Genomic DNA, 14,606 nt, shown 5'->3' with positions numbered 1-14,606 from the left:
CCTTCTTCTCTCTCTCTCTCTCTCTCTCTCTCTCTATATATATATATATATATATATATATATATATATATATATATATAATATAAGAAGAGGAAGAACCCAAGAGGAGAAGGAAAGATGAAAAGAGCAGGGGCCTCGTTCTTCCTCCTTCTTCTATTATATATATATATAATATAATATAAGAAGAGGAAGAACCCAAGAGGAGGAGGAAAGATGAAAAGAGCAGGAGAGGAAAGATGAAAAGAGCAGGGGCCTCGTTCTTCATCCCCTCTATATAATATAATATAAGAAGAGGAAGAACGAGGCCCCTGCTCTTTTCATCTTTCCTCTCGCTCTTTTATATATAACAGAAGAAGGAGGAAGAACCCAAGAGCAGGAGGAAAGATGAAAAGAGCGAGAGGAAAGATGAAAACTATTATATATGAGCAGGAGGAAGAGCAGGAGGAAAGATGAAAACTATTATATATGAGCAGGAGGAAAGATGAAAAAAGATGAAAACTATTATATATATATATATATATAATATAATATAAGAAGAGGAAGAACCCAAGAGCAGGAGGAAAGATGAAAAGAGCGAGAGGAAAGATGAAAAGAGCAGGGGCCTCGTTCTTCCTCTTCTTATATTATATTATATAGAGGGGATGCCGTTATATATATATAATAGATGAAGTAGGGGATGGCGGCCATCCCCTACTTCATCTATTATATATCTATATAGATGTATGTAAACAAGGGCATCCCCTACTTCATCCATTGTGTGTGTGTGTATATTCAAGCATCGCTTCTCGTTCTTCCTCGGAGAAGCCGATGTTCATGTAAACACTCGCCCTGTGACATGTTTTGATTACAATATTTTGAGGGTGTTTGAAAACACGGTATATTTTATTTTTAAAAAATTTAAAATTTTTTTAATAAAATTTTTTTTATTTTATATATTTTGGATCGTTTTGATGCGATAATCTCAAAAATAATTTTTAAAAAATATATTATTTTAATGTATTTCAACATGAAAAATATTTTAAAAAACAACCACAACTACATATTTAAACAGTCCAAATTAAAAGCAACAAAATTACTTTCTACTTTTTGCGATCAAAACCATACAACTATATGATTTTCATGAAGATTTCTCATTATTCTTCTATTGTGACGTGGGTGTGAGACCAAAGAGGGGTCTTTGTATTGGTTTATAGGGGCAGGGGAAAAAAGATGGAAAAACGCTTGGGACGTCCTCTTGGATATGAGCGCACGGACGTATTGCACTGTTTATAGTCAAAGACGAATACTCCCCAACTTGACATCACCACGTTTCAAAGTCGATGCTCCGTAGACATTATCCACGCGTCAGGTGTATTTTTAAATTAAACCAGTACTTGTTTGTTGACTTGATTACATGCAGTGATGTGAATTTATAAGCTGATTAATCTAATTAAATCCAATAAATCCCGATTGAGATAGTTTTAATAGTTTTTTTTATCCAAAATAATATTATTTGAGTTAATTAAAACATTATTATTTTGTAATTGATCCGATAATCCATGAACTGAGATTTCAATCATACGATAACTATTATCTAAATATATATAGGTGATTAATAAAATTAAAAGAAAAAAAAAAGTTTTCATTTTGTTCAAGATGTATTTTAACCTATCATTTCCTTTCATAGTAGATTGTGTTAGAGTAAAAAAAACAACTTGCAATCATTCATCAAACCTCTTTTTTTTTACACAAAATGGGTGCAAAGCCTATACTTTATATATAAACAGGTTGACCACGGGTTAATGAAGTCTTCTAACAGAGCATTGCAAAAATAACAAGCCAAGCCGGTTCATTTTTTTTTTTAAAAAAAACCTAAGGATAGTCTTACAAAAGTTTTTGCTACATGACTTTGAAGTACTCATTTGAATAGAAATGGGAAATAAAAAAAAGATATACTTTCACTGCTTGGAATCAAAACTATGTAAGAAGAAGATCTGTCATTTATGGAGATTTCTTATTCCTCTTTTATTAAATCTTCAAATATTTTTTTAAAAATATATATGTATTGAGACAGTTATATATAATAGGAAAGGAAAAGAAGAAGAAGAAGACTTGGTAATTACCAAGCGCCATTCTACTCCGTTTTAATTATGTGCATGACCTCGGCAAAAAAAAAAAAAACATTGATAACTAAAAATTTATTAATGACAAAAAGTAGACCGGACCAAATTTGTTTCCGCGAGGAATGTTTTGTCTAACTGGAAATCCATGCCCTATGCAATGAACTAATAGTCTAAATTAAACTTTTTATTTTAGATGGGGTTTCTTTTATATTTTCTGAAGATTTTTCTTGTTTGCAGTATGGATGGAGCCCAGTCAAAGCTTAACAGAATCAAAATGATAGCCCGGTGCATAAAGATAAGTATCTCATTATCGTCACGAGAGCCACGACCATAAATAGGGCGAGGAATGCCTTGAACTGGTGATCTAAGCACAAACTCCATCCTATGTAGCCCCTCGATGAGCTTGCCGACCACCAAATAAATCTGCTCAGATAACTTTGCAAGTCTCATTCCTCATACAAACAAAAAGAAATAAAGGCCCATAAAAAGTATGTCATATCTTTCAATTTTCACATGCCAAGAACATCCTATCCTTTATCTAATTCTCTAGCGCGTTAGAAAAACAATATCACAACGAAAATTACAAAAAGCGGCTAGGAGCAACAAGTCCATGATTTAACACTATCCTACTCTGCCCCGGGACTTGTAAGGACCTACACATTCGGCTGGTTTGGTTTCTCTTTGGGGCTCCTCACAGTTGCAATTAGCTTTTTCAACATGCGCAGTGTTAAATAATATTTATGTAGTCTTATTTATTAAGGGTAGAATAGTACTTTCAGTTTGACCTATATATACTTTATTTGTATTTAGGTTAAGACTATGCATTCATAATAAACAGATTATTGAGAATTGTAGCCTCCTTTTTGTATTTGATCTCAATTATTTTAACATGGTATCAGAGCTGGTTTTATGGAACGAGGCTTAATCCCGAACACAACTTCGCGGATCCAACTCTGCGGTGAGTTGGCTGGGTTTGCAGGGGGCAGCGCGCCCCTGCCGGGGTTCGGGGCAGAGCCCCGAAAATTTTTTGGAGTGAGATTTTGTCTTCCGCTTCTGCAAAATTTGGTATTTCATCAGTTTCTGCAATTATTTTGGTATTTCGTCTTCCCTTCAGCTTTTGTAATTTGATAATTCCGTTCAGTTTCTGCAAATTTGTTTTGTGTTTTGGAGTAATCGTATAAGTTTGAGAAGATATTTGTTTAGTTTCTGCAATCTCTGTTCAGTTTCTGCAATTTGGTATTTTGTTTTCCGCTGCTTTTGCATTCTGGTTCTTTGTGATTGTTGATTATGGCTACTGAAAGAGACGATTCGCTTCAGTCTGTGAGTGTGGGTTGGATGGGAAGAACTATTCGTATTGGAGCTATGTAATGAGAAATTTTCTTAAGGGTAAGAAGATGTGGGGATATGTTAGTGGAACTTATGTGGTACCTAAGAATACTGAAGAAGGAGATACTGCTTCGATAGATACATGGGAAGCAAACAATGCAAAGATCATTACTTGGATCAACAATTCTGTTGAGCATTCTATAGGTACACAGTTGGCAAAGTATGAGACAACAAAGGAGGTTTGGGATCATCTGCAACGGTTATTCACGCAATCAAATTTTGCAAAACAGTATCAGTTAGAGAATGACATACGAGCTCTTCACCAGAAGAATATGAGTATTCAGGAGTTCTATTCTGCCATGACAGATCTTTGGGATCAATTGGCTCTTACAGAATCGGCAGAATTAAAAGCATGTGGTGCTTATATTGAACGTAGAGAGCAGCAACGATTGGTACAATTTTTAACAGCACTTCGCAGTGATTTCGAAGGACTTAGAGGTTCAATTCTGCATCGTTCTCCACTGCCCTCTGTTGACTCTGTTGTCAGTGAGTTATTGGCTGAAGAAATACATCTTCAGTCTTATTCTGAAAAGGGAATTCTTTCTGCTTCGAATCCTTCTGTACTAGCAGTACCTTCTAAGCCATTCTCTAATAATCAGAACAAGCCTTACACAAGGGTTGGCTTCGATGAGTGCAGTTTCTGTAAGCAGAAAGGTCATTGGAAGGCTCAGTGTCCTAAGTTGAGACAGCAGAATCAAGCTTGGAAGTCTGGCAGCCAGTCACAATCTAATGCTCATCGATCACCTCAGGGTTATAACCCACCACACCACAATACTGCAGCAGTAGCTTCCCCAGGCTCTATTACCGATCCTAATACTTTAGCTGAGCAATTTCAGAAGTTTCTCTCCTTGCAGCCACAAGCAATGTCCACTTCTTCCATAGGTCAGTTGCCTCATAGTTCCTCAGGTATGTCACACTCTGAATGGGTCTTGGATTCTGGTGCTTCCCATCATATGTCTCCAGATTCCTCATCTTTTACCTCAGTGTCCCCTTTGTCCTCCATTCCTGTTATGACTGCTGATGGCACTCCTATGCCCTTAGCAGGTGTTGGTTCTGTTGTCACACCTCACTTGTCTCTCCCTAATGTTTATCTTATTCCAAAACTCAAATTGAATCTTGCGTCTGTTGGTCAAATATGTGATTCTGGTGATTATTTAGTCATGTTTTCTGGTTCTTTTTGTTGTGTACAGGATCTGCAGTCTCAGAAGCTGATTGGGACAGGCCGTAGGGAGAATGGGCTATATATTTTGGATGAGTTAAAAGTGTCAGTTGATGCTGTTGCCGCTGCTGCTACTACTGCTGATTTGTCTTCCTTTCGTTTGAGTCTTTCATCTTCTAGTTTTTATTTATGGCATTCCCGTCTAGGTCATGTTTCGTCTTCTCGTTTGAGATTTTTGGCATCCACAGGAGCTTTAGGAAATTTGAAAACTTGTGACATTTCTGATTGTAGTGGATGTAAACTGGCAAAATTTTCTGCTTTACCTTTTAATCGAAGTATTTCTGTTTCATCTTCGCCATTTGATTTGATTCATTCTGATGTATGGGGACCTTCTCCTGTTTCCACAAAAGGAGGGTCTCGATATTATGTCTCTTTTATTGATGATCATACTCGTTATTGTTGGGTTTATTTAATGAAACATCGTTCTGAATTCTTTGAGATATATGCAACTTTTCGAGCTCTTATAAAAACTCAACATTCTGCTGTGATCAAATGCTTTAGGTGTGATTTGGGTGGGGAATACACCTCTAATAAATTTTGTCAAATGCTTGCCTTAGATGGAACCATCCACCAAACTTCATGTACAGATACTCCTGAACAAAATGGTGTAGCTGAAAGAAAACATAGGCACATTGTCGAAACTGCTCGTTCTCTCTTGTTGTCTGCTTTTGTGCCTAGTGAATTTTGGGGAGAAGCTGTTCTTACTGCTGTAAGTTTGATTAATACAATTCCATCTTCTCATAGTTCGGGTCTATCTCCTTTTGAAAAGCTATATGGGTATGTCCCTGATTATTCCTCATTTAGAGTCTTTGGTTGTACTTGTTTCGTTCTTCGTCCTCATGTAGAACGCAATAAGCTATCATCTCGATACGCTATTTGTGTCTTTCTGGGTTATGGTGAAGGTAAAAAGGGGTATCGTTGTTTTGATCCAATAACTCAGAAACTTTATGTGTCTCGTCATGTTGTCTTCCTTGAGCATATACCTTTCTTTTCTATTCCATCCACTATTCATAGCCTGACAAAATCTGATCTTATTCATATAGATCCTTTTTCTGAGGATTCTGGTAATGATACCTCTCCCTATGTTCGATCAATTTGTACTCATAACTCTGCAGGTACTGGTACTTTACTCTCTGGCACACCTGAAGCTCCATTCTCATCTACAACCCCTCAAGTTTCATCTGAGATTGTGGATCCACCTCCATGTCAATCCATCCGCATTCGTAAGTCCACAAAACTACCAGATTTTGCTTATTCTTGTTATTCTTCATCATTTACTTCCTTTTTAGCTTCTATTCATTGTCTCTTTGAGCCCTCTTCCTATAAAGAGGCAATTCTTGATCCGCTTTGGCAGCAAGTTATGGATGAGGAACTTTCTGCTTTGCATAAGACAGATACTTGGGATCTGGTTCCTCTACCTCCTGGTAAGAGTGTTGTTGGTTGTCGTTAGGGGTATAAGATCAAGACTAATTCTGAAGGGTCTATTGAGCGATACAAATCTAGGCTGGTTGCAAAAGGATACTCTTAACATTATGGTATGGACTATGAGGAGACATTTGCCCCGGTTGCAAAAATGACTACTATTCGTACTCTTATTGCCGGTAGCTTCGATTCGTCAGTGGCATATTTCTCAGCTTGATGTTAAAAATGCATTCTTGAATGGAGATCTTCAAGAAGAAGTTTATATGGCACCCCCTCCTGGTATTTCACATGACTCTGGATATGTTTGTAAGCTTAAGAAAGCATTATATGGTCTCAAACAAGCACCTCGTGCTTGGTTTGAGAAATTCTCTATTGTGATCTCGTCTCTTGGCTTTGTTTCTAGCAGTCATGATTCTGCTCTTTTTATTAAGTGCACTGATGCAGGTCGTATCATTCTGTCTTTATATGTTGATGACATGATTATTACTGGTGATGATATTGATGGTATTTCAGTTTTGAAGACAGAGTTGGCTAGACGATTTGAAATGAAGGATTTGGGTTATCTTCGATATTTCCTGGGTATTGAGGTAGCATACTCACCTAGAGGTTACCTTCTTTCTCAGTCGAAATATGTTGCAGATATTCTTGAGCGGGCTAGACTTACGGATAACAAGACTGTAGATACTCCTATTGAGGTCAACGCGAGGTACTCTTCTTCTGATGGTTTACCTTTGATAGATCCTACTTTATACCGCACTATTGTTGGGAGTTTGGTATATCTCACCATTACTCGTCCAGATATTGCATATGCTGTTCATGTTGTTAGTCAGTTTGTTGCTTCTCCTACTACTGTTCACTGGGCAGCTGTTCTTCGTATTTTGCGATATCTTCGGGGTACAGTTTTTCAGAGTCTGTTACTTTCATCCACCTCTTCCTTGAAGTTGTGTGCATACTCTGATGCTGATCATAGTAGTGATCCCACAGATCGCAAGTCTGTTACCGGGTTCTGTATCTTTTTAGGTGATTCTCTTATTTCTTGGAAGAGCAAGAAACAATCTATTGTTTCTCAATCATCCACCGAAGCAGAATATCGTGCCATGGCATCTACTACCAAAGAGATTGTTTGGTTACGTTGGTTACTTGCTGATATGGGAATTTCTTTTTCTCATCCTACTCCTAAGTATTGTGACAACCAGAGTTCTATTCAGATTGCTCATAACTCGGTTTTTCATGAGCGCACTAAGCACATTGAGATCGATTGTCATCTTACTCGTCATCATCTCAAACATGGCACCATTGCTTTGCCTTTTGTTCCTTCTTCCTTGCAGATTGCAGATTTCTTTACTAAGGCGCATTCCATCTCTCGTTTTCGTTTTCTGGTTGGCAAACTCTCGATGCTTGTAGCTGCCGCATCGTGAGTTTGAGGGGAGATGTTAAATAATATTTATGTAGTCTTATTTATTAAGGGTAGAATAATACTTTCAGTTTGACCTATATATACTTTATTTGTATTTAGGTTAAGACTATGCATTCATAATAAACAGATTATTGAGAATTGTAGCCTCCTTTTTGTATTTGATCTCAATTATTTTAACACGAAGTACCTCATCAGTTGTTTGGCTTAGCAACTGGCAGAGATCCTGACATGATTCATATGCTAACTTCACGAAGAAACAGGCCCACAGGACAGAAATGATGCAGGACACAATCAGGGAAAGAGTCACCAGGAGCAGAATTGTAGCAAGGGCGCTAGCAAAGAGGCGAATATTGCCGACGAGTCTTTGATGGACTGATTTCTGCGTCCGGAGTATAACCTCGGCAACTGATGTTGTGGCGTATATAAACAGAGCAGCAAAAAATGTTGACATGACCCTCTGGTGGGTGTCAAATGGAGAAACTCGCATTGACTGGTATTTCACTTGGATTTGGTTGCTTAACGTGTCGACGAGCAGGGCAAAAATGGCATGCTGCGCTACGATACTGTCATCATAACAAAATTAAAATTACTTAAACACAAGAATTGAAGACGGTGAAATAAAGGGAAAGAGGAATTTAATTTGGATCCCTGTGAACTTGATGGAAAAAAAAATTAAAGGCAAGAGGATTTAGAGTAACCTGTCTCCTTTGAAACCAAGATGAGGCGGGTGGTTTTCTGCGATTTTCTGCAGCCTTCTTTTGCTAGAGAGATGTTGTCTTTGGGGTTTGGAGCTATAGACTAATGGGTGAAGTATCGTTACTTCATTGATGGGGCCTTTTATAGGAGAGGAAAAGTGTTAAAGTCTCGAATGGGTGGGGTCTTCAAAAGACGTCTTTCGTTTTGTCAATTTTGTCAGACGTATTTTCAAAAGCAGGCGTCCTGGGAAATTAAATAATCCTAGCTTCTCGCTAAAATATCAACTTCGTAGCTAAAGCTAATTTCAAAAGACAAAAAAGAATCATTGCAATTGTCACGAGATATATATGTATACTAGCTTTGATACCCGCGCGATGCCGCGGGTCATTTTTTTTGCATAAAAAATATTGAAAAACAATAAAAATTTGAAAATCTTGAGTTTTTCTGCAAAGTTATACCCAAAAAATTTAAGTGAGTTTGGCTGTAACACCGGACCCAAGAATACTGGATGTGGGTCTGGCTATAAGGTCGTGTCATAAAAGTGTGATAATTAAATAGATTAATTAAAAAAACAAAGAAAAAAAATCAACAAGAAGTAAAAAACTAATGAAAAAAAAGAAAAAAAAACATTGAATTAATTGGGTCAACCTTTTAAATCAGGTTATTCCGTAAAACCTAGGATTTGCGTCATGAAAGTTTGATAATTAAATAGAAAAAAAATGACAGGTTTACCTATAATTAACCGGGTTAACTCATCAAACCAAGTTAACCCGTCAAGCCAAGGATACGTGTCATGAAAGTATGAAAGTCTGATAATTAAATAGAAAGAAAATTAACTTTAACAAACTAACCTAAATGAAAAAAATAACTTGTCAAATCAGGTTAACCCATTAAACCCGAGATTCGTATCATGAAAATCTGATAACTAAATAAAAAAAATTTAACATTAACAAACTAAATAAAAAAAAAATTAATTAAAAAAATAAAAAGAAAAAACAAAAGAAAAAAACAGTTATATAATATAATACAATATAATAATAATTATAATTATAATGAAAAAACGCGGGGAAAATTTAAAAAAATGAAAAAAAAAAGTGGGGAAAGCTAAAGCTAAAGCTAAAGCTAGATTCTCAACCAAGTCAATATTGAAAAAATAAATTTAACAAAAATAATTTAAAAAAAAAACATGTGGGGGAAACACTGTAATCAAACAAAAACCATGTAAGGGAAATACTGTAGTAATCCATAGTATGATAACTAAATAGAAAAAAAATTAATTAAAAATAATAAAAAACAAAAACAAACAAAAGACATAAGCCTGTTACTAATGAGGAAAAAGAAAAAAAATCTGAATCAACTGAGTTAACCCATCAAATCAGGTTAACTCGTCAAACCTAGAATTCGCATCATGAAAGTTTGATAACTAAATAGAAAAAAAAATTGATGGGTCAAACGAAAAAAAATTAATAAACTAAACAAAACGAAAAAAAATGATTAAAAAGAAAAAAAAACAAAAAAAATTCAGGTCAACTCGTTAAACCAGGTTAACCCGCCAAACCCGAGATCCATGTCATGAAAGTATGATAACTAAATAAAATTTTTTTTTCACATTAACAAACTAAATTAAAAAAAAAAATTCATTAAAAGAAATAGAAAAAAAAGTGAACATTAACAACCTAAACTAAACGAAAAAAATTAATTAAAAAAAAAAAAAAACAAACAAAAGACATAAGCATATTACCAATGAGGAAAAAGAAAAAAAATCTGAATCAACTGAGTTAGCCCGTCAAACCAGGTTAACCCGTCAAACCCGGGATTCGCGTCATGAAAGTTTGATAACTAAATAGAAAAAAAAAATCGATGGGTCAAACGAAAAAAATTGATTAAAAAGGAAAAAAAACAAAAAATTTCAAACTAAATTAAACCAAAAAAAATTCATTAAAGAAAAATGCATAAACAAAAACCATAGGCGGAAAAAAAAAAAGAAAAACAAAAACGAAAAAAAGAAAAAATCAAGTGTATCACTGTGTGCACAGTGATACATTTCACTGTGCACTGTGTGCACAGTGATATAAAAAACAGAAGCAACAAAAGCCAAAAAAAAAAAAAAAACAAACAAACCTGCAGCTACAATGAATATCCCACGCGTTTTAGAGTATTCTATAATATATCTCATACAAACTTGTACTCTTAACTCATTAATATTAAATATAAAAAGCAATACAATTACAATGCCTTCAACGAATTATAGCAAAAACTATAATTCTAGTTTTATTTTATAACAATTTAAAATTAGAGGAATAAGAGTCCTTTTTTCTTTGCAGGTGAGGAAAATCGACATATATTTTTCCTTAAACCGCAAATTAAATGAAAATTTTATTTTTAATATTATAGTTGGGAGATACTATAAGAGTTGCATATGAGAAAAAATAAAAGGAAAAACATATCAACTCCCTTTCTAACTCTCTTCTCTTTGATATCTATACATGAAGTCATTTTAAGCCACCAGAATTAGTTTTTTTATACTGAAATACTAAAAAATTATCAATTTTTCCCACTATTATTCTATCAATAAATAAAGAAATCAATTAATAAATTAGTAGAATTAACATTATAGTATATCTCCAATACTAATAACTAAATTCTATCCAGTCTCTTATTAATATCCCGAGCAATAGGGTTTTTTTAAAATGAATCCTAAAACATAGGTTAATTATGTTGCTTTATATTATCTTAGCACCATGTAAAATTCTAAATAACATAAAATAAATTATTCTTAAACTGTACAGTGCTACGTCGACACTTTAATTTTATTATGATAACTTTAAAAAGGCTTAGAAATAATCTAATAAGAAATATGAAGTATAAAAATTTGAAAATAGTTAAATTACATCAAATTGTTAAATTGAATTCTTAGTTAATTTTTTTATACATTGCTTCTGGTTTTCTGGACAAATACTAACAGTATAAAAAATCAATATTTTCTTAATACTTGATTAATTAAGATTTTTATTCATGTATTCAATGCTAATTTATATTCAATTTTACATGACTAAAAAGAATAAAATAAACGAGGTTCATAGTGATATAATGTAAAGGGAAAATTGTTAAGTAATTTTTATTTTTAAGGATTATATATATTTAACCAAACTATTAATTATTAATTTTTGAGAGATAATTCAATTTATGTTTCTAATATTAATATACTCACGTTAAGAAATATTTTATATGATTCAGATTTTAAATAGATTAATTTAATTATAATTATCAATATTTTATGAAATTATTTAAAAATAAAATATTTTTATTTAATAAACATTAAAGTTTCATTCATTTATAAATCTTTAACAATCTATTAGAAAATAGAAAGAAAAAAAAACAATATAGATTAATTAAATAATACAAGTTTGAAGTACCTGTCAATAAACTAGTGGTGTGTATAATTAAAGACACTTAATAGATTTATGCTAATAGTACGATTAATGGATGTTTTCAAAAAACCTGTTAATAGTCATTTAACATTCTTAATCAATCATAGTATTTTTTAATTTATTGTAAATAATTAAAAATATCAACATGCAAAACAGCGCTTATTTGATATTTTTAATGAATAATATTTTTTATATTTTTTAACACAAATTAAGAATAAATGAAATTTCATTAATAGACGCATACAATCTTTAATGGATATGCTAAAGAGGGAACCTTTTTTTAAAAACAAAAAAACAAACACAAAAGGATGCAAATGATTGCGAATGACTGGAGACTTCTAGAATGGCAAACGGGCGCGACGTCCTCGAGCTGAATTGAATTGTTGTTAATAGGCAAACAAAATGAATGGAGGTGCAAGGGTGATTGAATCGACGGTTTAGGGATTGACACGTTGAGTTCTGTAAGGTTTTAATCATCAATTCAAACATGCGGGGATAGTGGGCCAATGACACCCTCCTCCATCCACTCGACTGGTGGGTTCATAGTTTACTGCAGTTATCTTAATTACTTTAAATGAAACTAAACTATCAAACTTATTAAACTAGAAAAACTTGGGATGCTTATGGCGATTTACTATTCATGCAAACATTAATCAAATTAATATATTTGTTTAATACACATAAAAATAACTCTCTATCATAATTTAGTTAGTTAGCACGTGGAATTGGGGCAAAAGATCATGAGTTTGTGCGTTAGAGCCGCAAAAGTTATGTTTGGAATTAAACCTTGTTCTATAAAACTAGTTCTAATATTATGTTAAAATAATTTAATTAACACAAAAATAAATACAAACATGAAAGGAGAGGAGGCTAGAATTCTCCTTGATTGATTTGCATTAATGTTCTTGCTTTAATCTAAATACAAATAGTTTATATATTGGTTAAACTGAAAATACTATTCTACCATTAATAAATAAAACAAGATAAAATATTATTTAACAACCTTATTATATTCGTAAGAAATACAAGTTTATTACAAGAGAAGTAGGAAAACAGTTATAGTTTTATTATAAGTTTTCACCTTCTATTCTTAGATATTGTGTATGTTTTTCTTAAAAAAATATTTATCAAAATATTTTTAAATACTGGACCACAAGTTATTTAAATAAAAAGCAAAACAGGGAACCCTGAGGGCCACTAGTGTAGCTAAACTAGTCAGGTCTTGAGTTTCCTCCTCGAAGATCATCAGTTTGAGTGTCACAAGCCTCGGGGCTAATGAAGGTTTATATGATTGTTAACTTCCAGGTTTCGGGAGATTAGTCGAGGTACACGTAAACTGACCCGAACACTTACGGTTAACAAAAAAAATAAAAAAAGAGCACAATAGGATCAAATTAAACAGAGCTTGTACATTTAATTATTCTTGATTTTTTTCTCCTTCAAATTTCAACACGCGAGTATAAAAGTAAAGGAAAAATGCAAGAATTAGGTCTCGTTTGTTTATTGAAAAGTAATTTTTTTTAGACCCCGTTTGTTTGCTGGAAAATAGTTTCCTTTTGGAAAGTGAATTATTTTTTGATGTTTGGTAGTGTAATGAGAAATAAGTTGGAAAACATTTTCCAGTGTTTGGTTATGTCATGGAAAATGAGCTGAAAAATAACTTATTAATATTTTATTTTTTTCAAGTTTATTAAAATAATGAGGAACAAATCTTATAAATTAAAAAGTTGAATGTGAATGAAATTGGAAAAAATATAATTTCATAAATTATTTCAAATAAAATAAATAAAAATCAAATCTAAAAAATAAAATAATTGAAAGATGAAGAAATTAAAATAATAATAATAATTAACATTTCATAAATTATTTCAAATAAAATAAGTAACAATCAAAAGAATGGGGACCAAATTTGATAGATAAAAAATTTCAATTAAAAAATAATAAGGGAAAAGCAAATAACAATTATAAAAATAAGAACCAAAATTAATATAAAAATTAAATTATAAGGGATGGAATTGAAAAATAAATATTCAAAATAAAATATATATAACAATCAAAAGTTTGAGGACCAAATTTGATATAATCAGAAAATAATATGACATTTCTAAATTTTTCATAACTTCCGGAATGTGTTTTCCGCTTAAAATAAAAGGAAAATATTTTTCTGAAAACCAAGCTAAATTTTTTTAACTGAAAAGTGTTTTTTATTGATCAACTTTTCTAATGGCAAATAAACACAAAAAAAATAAAAAAATAATTTACTGAAAATCAATTTTCAAAACAAACACAGCATTAATACACGATAAGATTCCGAAGGTAGATTGACAATAGGTAAGAACTACTCTATTATATTTAAATTTTATGATTGACTAAATTAATTAATATTTCAATTATAACATCTTCAAGTTATAAATCACGAGGTATATTTTTTTGTGCTGTAAAAACTTATAACTTATCTTATCAGTTCGTGTTGCATTAATTATAGGCGGCGAATCACAGCTGTCGAGTGGGGTCCTCAAGACGTCTTTACTCCTTAGTTTTGTCCAAGGACGTATTTTCGAAACCCGGCTTCTTGAGCTAAATAAAAATTAAAGAATCCTAGCGTTCGCTAAAATATTAACCTCGTCTACCTGTTTAAAAAAAAACGGCACTCGTCACCAAACTTGATAGGACGACAAGAATGATTAGAAATTCACTCGGGTTTTAATTTTCAAGCGACATCGGGTTTTATGCATTTCTATTTTTATATGACAAAGCCATTAAATTTTTCATCAACAACATAATTTTTTGAATAAAAATTCAAAGTATTAAAATAAAAAATTATTGTGATTTAAATTATTTAAACTTGGGATGGAAAAATTGTTTATTTAGCCAGTTGTTTCTCTTTGTTATTCATTTATTAATTCTTATTTTAATAATAAAAAATTATTAGA

General features: G+C 32.5%; 1 protein-coding gene across 3 annotated transcripts in view; it reads right to left on the bottom strand.

Moving 5' to 3' along the window:
• Window positions 1-2,581: 2,581 nt before the first annotated feature.
• LOC18105200 (uncharacterized) overlaps window positions 2,582-14,606 on the bottom strand; it is a 30,837-nt gene continuing 18,812 nt past the window's right edge. Inside the window, exons 1-2 of one of the 3 annotated variants that reach the window (XR_008057291.1) lie at window positions 8,245-8,359; window positions 7,675-8,109 (exon numbers count right to left, since the gene is read on the bottom strand). Coding sequence is in view for 1 of the 3 variants with exons in the window: in XM_052447035.1 (XP_052302995.1) it covers window positions 7,653-8,109 (457 nt within the window). In the remaining 2 variants the exon portion in view is untranslated. Of the gene's footprint in view, window positions 2,756-7,560; window positions 8,110-8,244; window positions 8,360-14,606 lie in introns of those variants that run through there. The other 2 variants (XM_002320007.3, XM_052447035.1) reach the window with 2 other exon arrangements.

The sequence above is a fragment of the Populus trichocarpa genome, chromosome 14 (assembly GCF_000002775.5).
Source record: "Populus trichocarpa isolate Nisqually-1 chromosome 14, P.trichocarpa_v4.1, whole genome shotgun sequence".
In the NCBI taxonomy this organism is placed as follows: Eukaryota; Viridiplantae; Streptophyta; class Magnoliopsida; order Malpighiales; family Salicaceae; genus Populus; species Populus trichocarpa.
Note: the sequence above shows the minus strand (reverse complement) of the source record. Positions and strands in the feature narration are given on the sequence as shown.